The sequence below is a fragment of the Myotis daubentonii genome, chromosome 3 (assembly GCF_963259705.1).
Source record: "Myotis daubentonii chromosome 3, mMyoDau2.1, whole genome shotgun sequence".
In the NCBI taxonomy this organism is placed as follows: Eukaryota; Metazoa; Chordata; class Mammalia; order Chiroptera; family Vespertilionidae; genus Myotis; species Myotis daubentonii.
In genome coordinates this window covers 169,305,144-169,319,735 of record NC_081842.1, presented here as the reverse complement: position 1 = coordinate 169,319,735, position 14,592 = coordinate 169,305,144, and the positions used below count along the sequence as shown (strand labels likewise).

At 37.2% G+C, this 14,592-nt stretch overlaps 1 protein-coding gene across 1 annotated transcript in view; it reads left to right on the top strand.

The window, feature by feature from the left end:
- LRRC7 (leucine rich repeat containing 7) overlaps window positions 1-14,592 on the top strand; it is a 495,371-nt gene that overhangs the window by 439,389 nt on the left and 41,390 nt on the right. Inside the window, exon 24 of the mRNA XM_059689215.1 lies at window positions 11,397-11,618. Coding sequence (XP_059545198.1) covers window positions 11,397-11,618 — 222 coding nt within the window. The remainder of the gene's footprint in view (window positions 1-11,396; window positions 11,619-14,592) is intronic.

Here is a 14,592-nt window from a genome sequence, read left to right as displayed (position 1 = left end):
CAATTGAAAACAACAACCGCGCCCTCCACCACCAGCCCGCTCCACGCGCGCACTCCGCACCTGAGTATTTCACTTCAGCACTGCGCCTCCTCTGAGTCTGGGTATGATATTCTCTTTCCTCCTAGTTGTAGAATTTCCACTCAGCCAGCCTTCCTGTGGTTCTGGATGATGTCCGTTCCGTCTTTTAGTTGTTTTTTGAAGTGGTTGTTCGAAGCAGGAATCTCCGGCATTAACCTATGCCGCCATCTTGGTTTCTCTCCTGGAAGTGAGTTGTTCCATTTTCTTTAAAATATTTACAGGTTCTTTATTTACCTTTATGAATCTCAAAAGGAATAAAACCAGGAGCCTACCTATAGATCCTTCTATCATACTGAATTTAGTCCCTTTTGTTAATTTAGTCCCTCAATAATTTAGCTCATCAAACCTCCTGATTATATCTGTAAGATTCCTACTGCCAAAAAAAAAAAAAATTCCTACTGCCCCTTTCTGTTTGATAGTTTCCATTTTCCACAAAATAACCTAAGTTCCGTCCCCAAAATCACTTGTGAAAGTGATAAAACTGCACTGAATATGGAAGCAAGCCCTGCAAAGTGACAATTACACTGATACACAAAAACTAAACTATGCACCAAGCTGGAGGGGAGGGGGGACATTATCTCAATGTATTTCTTATTTCTTCAGATCTCACTTTTTACTTCTTTTAAGCAGGAGTGCAGGAGAAACTGTGAGCCTTAACTTTGCGTTTCAGGCCCTTGAGCACCTTAAACTTCCCTGTTCAGTTCCCTCCTCTGGGAAGTCAATGATGTGTACCTTGTAGAGTGGCTCTGAAAATGAAGATTATGATGTTAGACATTTATCACAGCACCTGTCATATAAGTGTTTAATTAATGGTAACTACAATAATATGTATTATTTGGGATAAAAATGTGTAAATTAGAGACAAGCAAAATCTTTATTTAGCTTTGTTTCTAACAGCAGGTTGTTAATGAGACCAAGGCCATGAATTTGAGTTATTTATACATGAACAGGCTATACTCTTCACTTGGACAGTTGTCTTGAAACATATGCAATGATAGGGAAGGAGGTATGTAAGGGGGCAGAAATGAAGGTGAATCATGGCAACCTAAAATATTAGCCATATTAGTGAAGAGTAAGTAGTATCATCTCTACCAATGGAAGAATAGTTTTTGAAAATGTTTTATATTCTATCTTCCTCTATTAAAAAAAGGCTATGTCCCCAAATCTGGAACAAATCTATACTTTACTGCTTTGCTAACAAATAGCTTGAAGGCATAGTCTCTCTGAGTAAGACAGAGTTTAGAGGGAGCATGGAGTTCAGGTATTGGTGGATTTTCAGAAGTTGGAATATTTAGGGGTTCATTGACCTTGAACTAAGGTTTCTTGTGTGAGACTGTTGCTGATTGCCTAACTTTCAAGTGCAGTTTCCAAAGCAAGCTGCCATTAACTAATTACAAGTTTAAAACAAGTTCTAATTGGTGATTACTTATTGCTGTGGCCAAAGGACAGTTAGACCTTTACTCAGCAGGTAAGAACTTTTTATTCACATTGCCATTATTGAGTACTTACTGTGTACCAGCAATATGCTGAATGTATTACGGTATATTTTTTAATCCTCATAATATTCTGTGAAGCACTTATTATTATCTACAGTTTTTACATGATAAGCAAAGCACTTAGATAACTTACATAAGATTGCATAACTAAAAAATGACAGAGCAAAGTATGAAACCCAGGTTCGTCTGACTCCAAAGACTGTGTTACCTATACTGCTCTATTAAACTTTTTAATTAACTCCCGGTATTTCTATAACACTTCACTCTATAATTTTGTCACTTCAAGAATGTCATGTAAATAAAAGTACATAGTATCATACAGTAACCGTTGGGATTGGCTTTTTTTTAACTCAGTATACTTCAGGTTGCTGTGTATATCCACAGTTTCTTCCTTTTTGTTGCTGATTAGTATTCCAAGGTATGGATGTATCACAATTGTTTTAACCACTCACCCATTGAAGGAAGCCTAGATTTCTAGTTTGGGGCTATTATGGAGAAACTTTCTCTAAACACTCATGGACAGATTTTTGCATGAACTTAAGTCTTTCTAAGTCTCTGGGAAAAATGCCCAGGAATGTAATTGCTGGATCATATGGTACTTATATGTTTAGTTATTTTTGTTGTTGTTTTATCTTAGTTTTGTTTTTTTAATATATTTTTATTGATTTCATAGAGGAAGGGAGAGGGAGAGATAGAAGCATCAATGATGAAAAAGAGTCATTGATTGGCTGCCTCCTGCATGCCCCCTACTGGGAATTGAGCCCACAACCCGGGCATGTGCCCTTGACCGGAGTCAAATGCAGGCCGATGCTCTATGACTGAGCCAAACTAACTAGGGCTGCATGTTTAGTTTTTTGTTTGTTTATTTGTTTGTTTATTTTTAAGGAATTGCCAAATATTTTTCCAAAGTGGCTCTACCATTTTACATTTCCTGCAGCAGACTGTGAGTGATCCAGTTTCTCATCATTTTCAGCATTTCTTGTTGTCACTATGTTTGCTTTTAGTCATTCTGATAAATGAGTAGTAATATCTCATTGGGGTTTTAATTTGAAATTCTCTAATAGCTAACAATGTTAAACATCTTTTCATGTGCTTATTTGCTGCCATCTGTATATCCACTTTGGTGAAATATCTCTTTGTGTCTTTAACCATTATTCTAAATGAATTGTTTAATCTCTTACTATCGAGTTTTGAGAGGTTTTCTTTTAATATATTCTAGATACTGTCTTTTGTCAAATATATGGTTTGCTAATATGCTCTCAAACTTTATAGCTTGTTGTCTCGTCCTCCTAACATTTTACATTTAAATCTATAATCTATTTTGAGTTAGTTTTTATGTAAGATGTAGAGACATAGGTCACAGTTCATTTATATTGTCTATGGATGTCCCATTGTGCCAGTATCATTTGTTGAAAAGGCTCTCTTTCATCCATTGAATTGCTTTTGCACCTTTGCCAAAAATCTTTTCTTGGAGGTCTATTTATGGGTCCTCTGATTCATTCCATTTATCTATATGTCTGTCCCTCTGCCAATATCACACATAATAATCATGAAATCAGCCTGATTCTTCTTACTTTATTCTTCTTTTTCAAAATTGTGTTAGCTATTCTAGCTTCATTGGTTTTTTTTGGTGATTATGATTATCTTTATTTAAATGTGAAAGATAGATTTTCTTTTCTTTATTGATTAAGGTATTCCATATGTGTCCTTATACCATTATCCCCCATGCCCCTCACTCATGCCCTCACCCCCCTGGTGTCTGTGTCCATTGGTTATGCTTATATGCATGCATACAAGTCCTTTGGTTGATCTCTCCCCCTTACTCCCACACACCTCTGTCTTCCCTCTGAGGTTTGATGGTCTGATCGATGCTTCTCTGTCTCTAGATCTGTTTTTGTTCATCAGTTTATGTTGTTCATTATATTCCACAAATGAGTGAGATCATGTGATATTTATCTTTCTCTGACTGGCTTATTTCACTTAGCATAATGCTCTCCAGTTCCATCCATGCTGTTGCAAATGGTAAGAATGCCTTCTTTTTTATGGCAGCATAGCATTCCATTGTGTAGATGTACCACAGTTGTTATTTTTGGTTGTTTTTTGTTTTGTTTTGTTTTTTATTGCTTAAAGTATTACAAAGAGTATTACATATGTCTCCTTTTTTTTCCCCCGCCCTTGACAATCTCCTGGCCTCCCCTACCCCCCAGTGTCTTATGTCCATTGGTTATGCTTATATGCATGCATACAAGTCCTTTGGTTGATCTCTTACCCACTCCCCTCCTGCCCTCCCATCTTCCCCGGCCTTCCTGCTGTAGTTTGACAGTCTGTTCGAGGCAGCTCTGCCTCTGTATCTATTTTTGTTCATAAGTTTATAATGGTCTTTATTCTCCAGAAATGAGTGAGATCATGTGGTATTTTTCCTTCATTGACTGGCTTATTTCACTTAGCATAATGCTCTCCAGTTCCATCCATGCTGTTGCAAATGGTAAGAGTTCCTTCTTTTTTACAGCAGCATAGTATTCCATCATGTAGATGTACCACAGTTTTCTAATCCAGTTTTTTTAATCCATTCATCTGCTGATGGGCACTCAGGCTGTTTCCAAATCTTAGCTGTGGTAAACTGTGTTGCTATGAACATAGGAGTGCATATATCCTTTCTGATCAGTGATTCTAGTGTCTTGGGATATATTCCTAGAAGTGGGATTACTGGATCAAATGGGAGTTCCATTTTTAGTTTTTTGAGGAAACTCCATACTGTTCTCCACAGTGGCTGCACCAGTCTGCATTCCCACCAGCAGTGCATGAGGGTTCCTTTTTCTTCACATCTTCGCCAGCACTTGTTCTTTATTGATTTGTTGATGATAGCCATTTTGACAGGTGTGAGATGGTACCTCATTGTCATTTTGATTTGCATCTCTCAGATGATTAGTGACTTTGAGCATGTTTTCATATGTCTCTTGGCCTTCTTTATGTCTTCTTTCAAAAAGTATCCATTTAGGTCCGTTGCCCATTTTTTGATTGTGTTGTTTATCTTCCTTTTGTTAAGTTGTATGAGTTCTCTTTATAAAGTTTAGAATAGAATATACATATAAAGATATATACACTAAGTAGCCAGATTATTATGACCACGCCATCAGTACTTCGTTGGGCCACCTTTTGCCTTTAATACTGCAGCGATTCTTCTTGGCATTAACTCCACAAGATGTTGAAAGGTGATGCGAGGAATCTGACACCATTCCTGATGAATAGCACTGTCCAGTTCTGTGAGATTTGATGGTTGTGGAACCAGCTGCCTGATGGCTCTTTTAACTTCGTCCCACAAATGCTCAATTGGATTGAGATCTGGTGATTGTGGGGGCCACTTAAGCAAGGTAAAGTCTCCCTCATGTTCTAGAAACCACTCCAACACATTACAAGCACCGTGGCATGGCTCATTGTCTTGTTGAAAGAAGCCATCTCCATTGGAATACACCATCAACATGTAGGATGAACTTGATCAGCAATGATACTTAGGTATGTTGTGCTATTCAGACATTTATAATGATCTGTCCCACTAGCAACTTCAGTGCGAAATTATAGCTAATTTGCCTACAAACATCAGGTGCAGGTGGTCATAATAATCTAGCCACTCAGTGTATATATAAAGATTATACACACACACACACACACACACACACACACACATATCTTTCTAGGGTTTTGATAGAAATTTGTTAAACCTGTGTATCAATTTGGAAAGAATTGATATCTTTACTGTGTTGTCTTCCAACCCATAAATATGTCTCTCCATTTATTTGTGTTTGCTATCTTTCTTCCGGATTGTGTAGTTCTCAGCATATAAATCTTACAAGCTTTGTTTGATTTATACCTAAATATTTTACTTTTTTTGAGTTACTGTGCATGGTATTGCACTTAAATTTTGGTGTCTGCATTTCATTGCTAACATACATAAACACACCTGTAACTTTGCTGAATTTATTTGTTAATTCTAGGAATTTTTTTGGTGATTCTTTTGGGTTTTCTATGTAGACAATCAGGTAACCTGTAAATAAGGACATTTAATTTCTTCCTCTCCGTCTGTATGCCTGTTATTGCCTTCTCTTGTCTTATTCTACTGACTAGAACTTCCAGCATTCTGCTGAATAAGAGTGGTGAGTGTGGACATCTGTGCCTTGTTCTTGATCTTGGGGGAGAAGGATCCACTTTTTTCCCATAAGTTTTAAGTTAGCTTTATGGTTTTGGTAGATGTTCTTTATCAGGTACAGGAAGTGCTACTCCATTTCTATATTTCTGAGTTTTTATCACAAATGGATGCTAAATTTTGTCAAATATATTCTGCTTCCATTGATATGATCGCATAATTTTTCTTCTGTAGCCCATTAACATGTGCACTGCAGTTGTTGATTTTCAAATATTGAACATGCTTTGTATCGCTGGAATAAACTCCACTTGGGCATGGAGTTCAAATATTGCTAAATTTCATTTGCCAACATTTTGTTAAGGATTTTTGTATTTATATTCATAAATGGTAGTGCTCTATAGTTTTCTTTCTTCCTTTTTTTTTTACTGTCCTTATCAGGTATTGTTATTGAGGTAATACTACCAGCTTCATGAAATAAAGTGGACGTGTCCCCTCCTCTTCTATTATATGGAAGAGAGAGTGTAGAATTGGTGTTAATTCTTATCTAAATGTTTGGTAAAATTCTCCTGTGCAACCATCTGTACCTGGAGATTTCTTTCCTGGGGATTTTTAAATTACATATTCCATCCCTGATGGTTGCAGGGCTTTTCAAATTATCTATTTCATATTGGGTGAGTTACAGTAGTTTGTACTTTTAAAGTGTCCCATTTTGTATAAGTTGTCAAATTTGTGCGTAGCGTTATTTGTAGTATTACTTTATTACCCTTATGATGTTTGCAGGATCTGTAGTAATATTCCTGATTTTGCTAATTTATGTTTTCTTTTTTCTTTCTTATTCAATCTTGCTAGAAGTGATCTTTCCAAAGAATCAGCTTTTTGTTTCTTTTTTTTTTCTGTTACTCATTTTCAATTTCATTGATCTCTGATATTATTATTATTATTATTATTATTATTATTATTATTTCCTTCTTTCTTCTTGCTTGGGGTTTATTTGGCTTCTCTTTTTCTAGGCTCTTGACAAAGGATTTTAATTATTGACCTGAGGCATACAAAAAAAACGTATTATTATTGCTAGGTGGAAATTAACGTTCTAAGTTCCCAGATGGCCTCCACTGGTACCTCAGGGAAGGTAGCCTCATTACTAGACCCTCTCTAACCGTCCTACTGGGAAAGTAGAAGGGTGCCTCATTACTGCTGGGTGGGAGAGTAAGTCCTTGCTCCTTGTGCTCTCCAGTGACACCATGGGGGTTGGGGAGGGGCTCCCTGCTGGCCAAAGGGGATGAATGCAGTGGCCTTCTCTGATAGTACTCCAGCAGGAGTGCTGGTGTGCCTTGTTGCATCCTTATGAGGGTAGAAGTGTAGGATCCCCACTTGGACTTTGTGGGGCTACAGTGTTTTCCCACTGGTTTTATATATAGTAGGGCTGTCACTATCAAAGTTTTCTGCCCCTTTTTTATGGTCTTTTGGCTAGACAGGATAGGCTTTTGCTGAGGCTTTTCTTATCTGTACCTTTAGGTTACCTGCTTCTTCAGCTCCAAGTCTGGGATATACAACAGAAAAATAAAACTCAATGAATTCACTACTATGCATTTACTTGGTCCCTATGTCCCTAGCTGATCTGCTGTTTTCTGTATCCTTTCCAGAATTTTCTTATATTTGTTTATATATAATGTCCAGGGTTTTTTATTTTTCTTCATGGAGAGACTAGAAAGTATGCCTACTCAATCTACCAGGAAGCAGAAGTCCTACTGCCTCAATTTTTAAAACTTAACCTGCATGTTAAAAAGGAGAACCTACAGAATACATGATGGAGATAGAAAGGGACAGGGCCTTTTGTTGTTGTTTTACAAAATTACTATAGCTAACTCATTTCAATGAGTGCTGCTGATATCTTGAAATCAACAACTGAATTATCCTTTATAGATGATTCTGTGTGTTGAAATTGCTCCCAAACATTTTTGGACTCTTTTGGATGTAATTTTAGAAGTTGATTGGGGCCAGTTGCATATTCTCAGTGGCATAAATTGTCATCCTTTGAGGCTATGTTTGACTTTTGGAAGGAACCCTAAAATGGTTAGAGTCAAGATAGGTGGTAAGACAAATGACCAAATTGGGTAATACACTTCTCAGTCTAACACCGTTTTCTAAGAGAACACTGTGAACCAAAGTATTGTTGTCATGAGAAAGTCATTTCTTTTATATCATACAGAACCTCCCAAACACTTTAAAGGTAGCAAAATCAACATGTCTTTTCTGTGGTGTTGACAGTAATGTTTCCTTGGGTCCAATGGATATTGAAGTTTTTCCTTGTAAACATACACTTTGACAGTATTTTGTTCAGGTCAACTTGAAAACACCACGTTCCATCACTATTCTCCTCAAATACATGTTATTTTGTCCAACTTCCCCTTGAAAATTCAAAACAAATGTCAAATCTTCTCTATTTCTTTTTATCATTCAAAATGTGTAGCACAGGCTTTACAGAAACCTTTTTGTTCAAACTCCCCTTCAGTATGAGTCAGTGTTCTCATGGCTAACCCCTCTGCCTGAATAAATGCCAGCTCTGACATTTTCTGCATTTTCATCAGTCCTTTGTACTTCACCGTGAGCACCTTATTACCTTTCTTAAGCCTTCGTGTCAGTCAGAAAAACTTCCTCATCACCGTCTCTCCACACCGTAATTGTTCTTTTAGATATCTTGTGTCCTGTATGTCTGTTTACCTTCACACAAAACTTAGTGTTAATTCTTTGCTTTCTATAGCTGTCATTCCCATCCTCTGCAGTGTATAGTCTAAACACAGACTGAAAAAAACTGCTGCTGATGCGAACAGAATCGTTACAGATGTTTCCTCCAAGCCCACGTTGTATTTTTCCAAGCCATATAAGAACACGAGCTCCGTCACTTCATAATCATAGAAAGATTGCTAAGTGCACAGAGCATCAGCCTATTTGCTTAACTATACAGCTCTAAGTCCCATACATAGGATCTAAAATAAGTGATAGACCTAAATCAGTAAGTAGGAATGGCCCTTTGGCAAATTAAAGAGCTGCTAAAGATTTTAACATATTCATCCTCAACAACCTGATCCTCTGTTCCTTTACATGGCTCCTTTTCAATAATTCACTATGATAGTCATAGTCAGACAGCCTGTGTTCAGATCCTGGTCCTGCCAGTTTACTGGTTGGCAGATGACTTGGGAAAGTTACTTAACCTCTCCAAGCCTCAGTTTTCTCCTCAATATAATTGGATAATAATAATTATCTCTAATGCTGTTACAAGGATTAAAGGAGATAATACATGTAAGTTTTAGCACATTTCTTGGCACCTAGTGTTTGGATGACAGCTATTATTTATGAAATGCCAGTCATTAAAGATGGCAAATAGGATATGGTGTTTGCCCTCAAGTTCCAAATCGAAACAAAATTCTGAGCTCAAACTGTCCCATCAGAAGGAAAAAAATAAACCAAAAAAAAATCTAAAGACTATTACAGTTCTATAATATATAGAATTAATTTTGTACCCATGGATAGACCATTACCAGAATATTCTAATCAATGAAGTGATTTTTAAGGGGTCATTATTGATTTTCTCAGGCAGATTACGTGTTTTGGAACTCTAGCTATATGCTATATCTCTCTAAGTTTTTCTGGGTGTTAAAAATGCTTTGTCTATGTGATCACTTCCTGTGTGTCCACTGACTCAAGCACTGACTGAAGATCCATGAATATTATGCCAGTGGAGGTGAGAAGCAGGTATAAATGTAAAACCAATGGACTGTTCAGAAGCCAGGCCAATAAGCTTAAGCCAGCCTATACTCCCAGCTCCTCGAACTCCAGGAAATACTTTTCTCTAACTAACTCAGCATGCCAGTGACTTAGCAGCTCACAGTGTGATACTGTGTTTATCATGGCTTTTCTCTCTTCCCATACAAGAGAACGTGAAATTCCACAGAGGTAGGAGAGAATTCAATTTGCAATAAGGAAAAACTTGACCAGAGGGGTGTTCAGTCTTCTAGGATGTCTGAAAAGGGAATAGATTTCATCAGGAAATACACATTTGCCCTCTACGTGGTTATCTCAGTTGTGTTGGTGTTGTAGTGTTGTGGTCACTGGTTAATTGTGTTGGCCAGTGCTGGAGTGCTAACTGTTTTTCACTATGCTGGAATAGCCTGAAACTTTTTTTTTCCATCTTTTCCTCAAGATTCTCATACTAAATATCTTTGCTGGGTTTTGATGTAAAAAACTGTACATGATACCAAGACAACCAGTTAAACACCTAAAAAAATATAATCAAATGGTTATTTCCTTTGCTCTACATATGGCCAAATAATAATTTTTGAGTATTTTCTTCGCTCAATTACCTCTTGTTTGGAATCAAGAGATATGCCTTTCATCTCCTTCAAATGATTTTCCATGATCACTGTCATTTCCTGATGTCTCTTAAAAAATAAAATGAACCTCTTCATTGACTACTTGCTTAAAATTATTCTTTTATTCCTCCAACCTGACCTTTTCATAGTAATCAAAACCTTGATTAGGCAGGAAAATTCACAGGCTTTCTTAGCTAATGAATTCTAAGGTGAAATTCATTTTTTAGTTCCAAATTACCCAACCTTAAAAGATCAACAAGAAAGAAAATGAATTCGTGAAGTAAACCCTCAGATCCTTCCATAATGATGAGTGAGGTGCCAACCACAGCACTATACTAATACATATGCTTAAAAGTATTTATGTAAGCTTTCCTTTCTCATGTTACACTTCCATGTTAAGCCCTACCTGATATTAAAAGACATATTCTCGATTACCAGCTCACAAACAGATCTGGTTGCTTGGTAGAAAAAATATCAGGTAGAGTGACTGAAGGAGCTGATGCTAGAAAGAAGGTGAGAAAATAGGAGTGAACAAAGGAGCAGGGGTTCGCACTGTATCATTCAAAGATGGGAGACCAGAGTGAGCATGCCCTCTGGTCTCCATAACTGCCTTTAAGGACTAAGAAATGATCACTTTATGGATGAATCTCTGAAAGCTCAACATGAGGTGATCTCCTTACAGAGTTCACTCTGAAGACCCTTCCAGATCCAGTGCCTCCACAGACTATCAATACTCACAGTAATTTATCTCATGATTAATTTTTAATGTAACTTAAAGATTCCCAAAACCATACTGTTGATTCCATTTTATTTTATTTTTGAATGTCAAAACACAATTTTTTTAGTCTTCTTTAAGTAATACTCTTGATTTGAAAAATGCAGAAAATCAATAAATATTGACTATACTCATGTAAGCAATATCACTAAGCACTTGTGGCATAAAGGTTCCATATATTACATCTCTCTCCCTGGTATATTTCAAAATAAAATGCCATATGAAACCTGACTTTATTTTTAAGTAGTGACTTCTTTTTCTTGGACTGAATTTTGTTCCCTTAAAATTGAAGTTAAAATAAACTTTGGCAAACCACCAGCTGACTGCGAATGTATTTAATGCAACCTTGCTCCAATATTAACATTTTCACAAACCATAGTAGGCGGCCCCTTGCTGTCTTTTCATTATCTTTTCCAGCCATGGCTGCAAGCCCAAATGATGCCACTTTACCAAAGAGGTATCTGTACGTGTTTTCTACTTTAATCGCATCCTTTCAACACCACGAATCGTCATCTGACAGATTATCTTCTCCACAGGCAGGCAGCCATATCCAGACCTTGATGGGGTCCCAAAGCCTTCAGCATCGTAGCCGGGAGCAGCAGCCATATGAGGGAAATATAAACAAAGTGACCATCCAGCAGTTCCAGTCACCATTGCCTATTCAGATCCCCTCTTCACAGGCCACCCGGGGACCTCAGCCTGGACGGTGCTTAATTCAAACTAAAGGGCAAAGGAGTATGGATGGCTATCCAGAGCAGGTGAGAAGAGATTTCACAATTGATGAATTTTCAGGAGATCCCAATGAATCCATGGTTTGCCTTCCCTCGTTAATGTAGTCTGGGACACATTAATGCTGTCACCATGTTGAGTAGAATGCAACACACTATTTTATCATTATTTTTAGTGGTTAAAGACACCTACCTATAGGAATTGATGGTTGGTAAAATGCCCATTTTGCATAAAGCAAAACTGATGGATCGGAACAGTTTTTCTGATTTATCCTACACCCTCCTCTCCCCACTCCCCACTCCAATTTAACTCTACAGCATGGCATTGGGATCTTACAAAGAGCTTAAATGGACTAGGTGTGGTTACCAAGGCCTCTGGTGAAATTGACTGTGTGAAACATAAATTGTATATTCCTCTCTATTTGTGGCATCGTTTTTTATTTTTTTTATTTTTTTAAAATATATTTTATTGATTTTTCACAGAGAGGAAGGGAGAGGGATAGAGAGTTAGAAACATCGATGAGATAAGAAACACCGATCAGCTGCCTCCTGCACACTCCCCACTGGGGATGTGCCCGCAACCAAGGTACATGCCCTTGACTGGAATCGAACCTGGGACCCTTGAGTCCGCAGGCCGACTCTCTCCACTGAGCCAAACCGGTTAGGGCGGCATCGTTTTTTAAAAGTCCTATCTTCTGACTGTTGAATAGTACAGAGATAAAGTTTGCTATGAAGAAAATTAAAAACAACAGAAGGGAAACATTTCTGAAATGCTCCAAAAGATACTGATAAATGCCGTGTAGCACAAAATGAATTGCTGCTCTTCTGACCTATCTAAAAGTAGAATTTGCTTTTCCATTATAAAGACCTGTTTTCTTCCTCAGGACCAGAACACGGAATAAGATTTCACCTACTTAGTTACATTAAGCTTAAAAAGTAAGACGTTAAGATCTTAATGTTCATATAAAATTAATGTATCTTTTTTGATAATTCAGATAATTAGGCAAAGCTGATTTTGCCCACTGACTTCACTAAACCTTTAATATGGTATATAAAGGTTTCACTTTATTATTAACTCAAAACTTCACATATTATCCACCTTATTTTCTGAATGTATCAGACAAGATTATCTTCATTTTCTAGTTTTTCCCTTTCTGTTGTTAAGAGCCATTTATTATTTGGATCTCAATGGTCTAGACAGGTCCTCTATTTCTTAATACCCTCTTAAAGCTGAGATTATGTATTAATCATTCTCTGAATTATAGATATTTTTAAAAATAATTTTTTCTCTATCCCGCCTTGATCTAGGCCAAGTATTTGATTTAAGGGAAAATATATCAGACAGGTGCCTTTAATGAGGTAATGATGTGAGGCTTTTAATTCTTCAGAGATTCTAAAAAGTTAATGAAGTTTTAAATTATGCTTTATTAAAGACATCTAGAAGGTTAAAAATTGCTCATATCTTCTCCCTCACAAATATTATAACCTCAGCTTCATTCTCTGACTTGGTTAGTCCTAATAGCAGCTATGTGTTTGTTTTCTGTGAGAATCAATGCATTTAAAAATTCACTGAAACAATAAAGATTTATATTTTTAAAAATTCATCGAGATCAATGCCCTCTATTTTCACCTACCTTGAATAATAAGTTTAGTATTAGCGTGCACTTGCTCTAAACACTCTAAATTTAAAGACTATTTTTACATTATCCCTCCAATAACACAAACATTGTATAGTTTGACTAATGAGAGGATTACTAGTTTTAAAGTTTATGTGTTTGTTAAAGTTATTTATTTGGCAGGGAGAGGAGGAAGGGAGAAGGAGAGAGAGAAAAACATCCATGTGAGAGGGAAGCATCTACTGACTGCCTCCTGCATGCCCCCTGCTGGAGATTGAGTCCAAAACCCAGGCATGTGCCCTGACCTGGAATTGAACCAGCAACATTTTGGTGCACGGGACCAAACCAACTGAACCACACCAGCCAGGGTATTGCTTATTAAATGTAAAACATCATGATTCAGAGTTTGTATTTAGAGTCGCTTGCAAGTGTTTTGACTCACCCCCTCTAGAAATATCAGGTGCCTTTCAAACTGAGAAGTAAACACTGAAACATTCTATAGAAGGCACTTAAGTATGAAAAAAGCCCTGCACTTAGAAGAGCCCCACATTTGGTTTAATGCTCTGCTGTCTCTAACTTTTAATGCTTAATAATCTTTTGACAAAGAGCCTCACATTTACATTTTGTATCAGGCCCCAACAATTATAGAGCTGATACCACTTATACGTACTCTTTCATTTAATCCTCACAATAATCTTATTTTCTTTTTACAAATGAATAATCCAGGGTACAAAGAAAATAAGTAACTTGTGAAAAATATAATTGGTCAAGCTGTAATTTTAACCCAGGTGTATCTAACCCAAAGCCCAAATTGTTTGTCCAAACCTTCCTATTAAGTTAGCAACAAACCCAGCCAGTGTGCCCCAATGGCTGAGTGTTGACCTATGAACAAGGAGGTCATGGTTCGATTCCCAGACAGGGCACATGCCTGGGTTTCAGGCTGGATCCCCACTGGGGGGCATGCAGGAGGCAGCCAGTCAAAGATTCTCTCTCATCACTGATGTTTCTATCTCTCGCTCCCTCTGCCTTCCTCTATAAAATTAATTTTTAAAATATATTTAAAAATAAAATAAATTAGTGCATGATCTAAGATACTGCCTGTTGTGGCACAGACCAGAAGTTTCAAGTGAAGTCACATGATGAAAACAGACTCTGAAAGAAGCAAATACACCACTGACTGCCGGCTGCTGCTTATATCTTCATTCATTGTTTTCAATATCTTAGTAAAAAACTGAAATGCTGACTCTCACTAAATAAGCTACTTATTAGCCTCCTAGATCTGACTTTTTGCGAGAACACTGTATTTCCCCTTTGATAATTCTCTTCAGTTTCTGACTGCTTCTTGGCTGTGAGATATTCTCTCATCTTTTCATGGCCCCTTTGGGCCT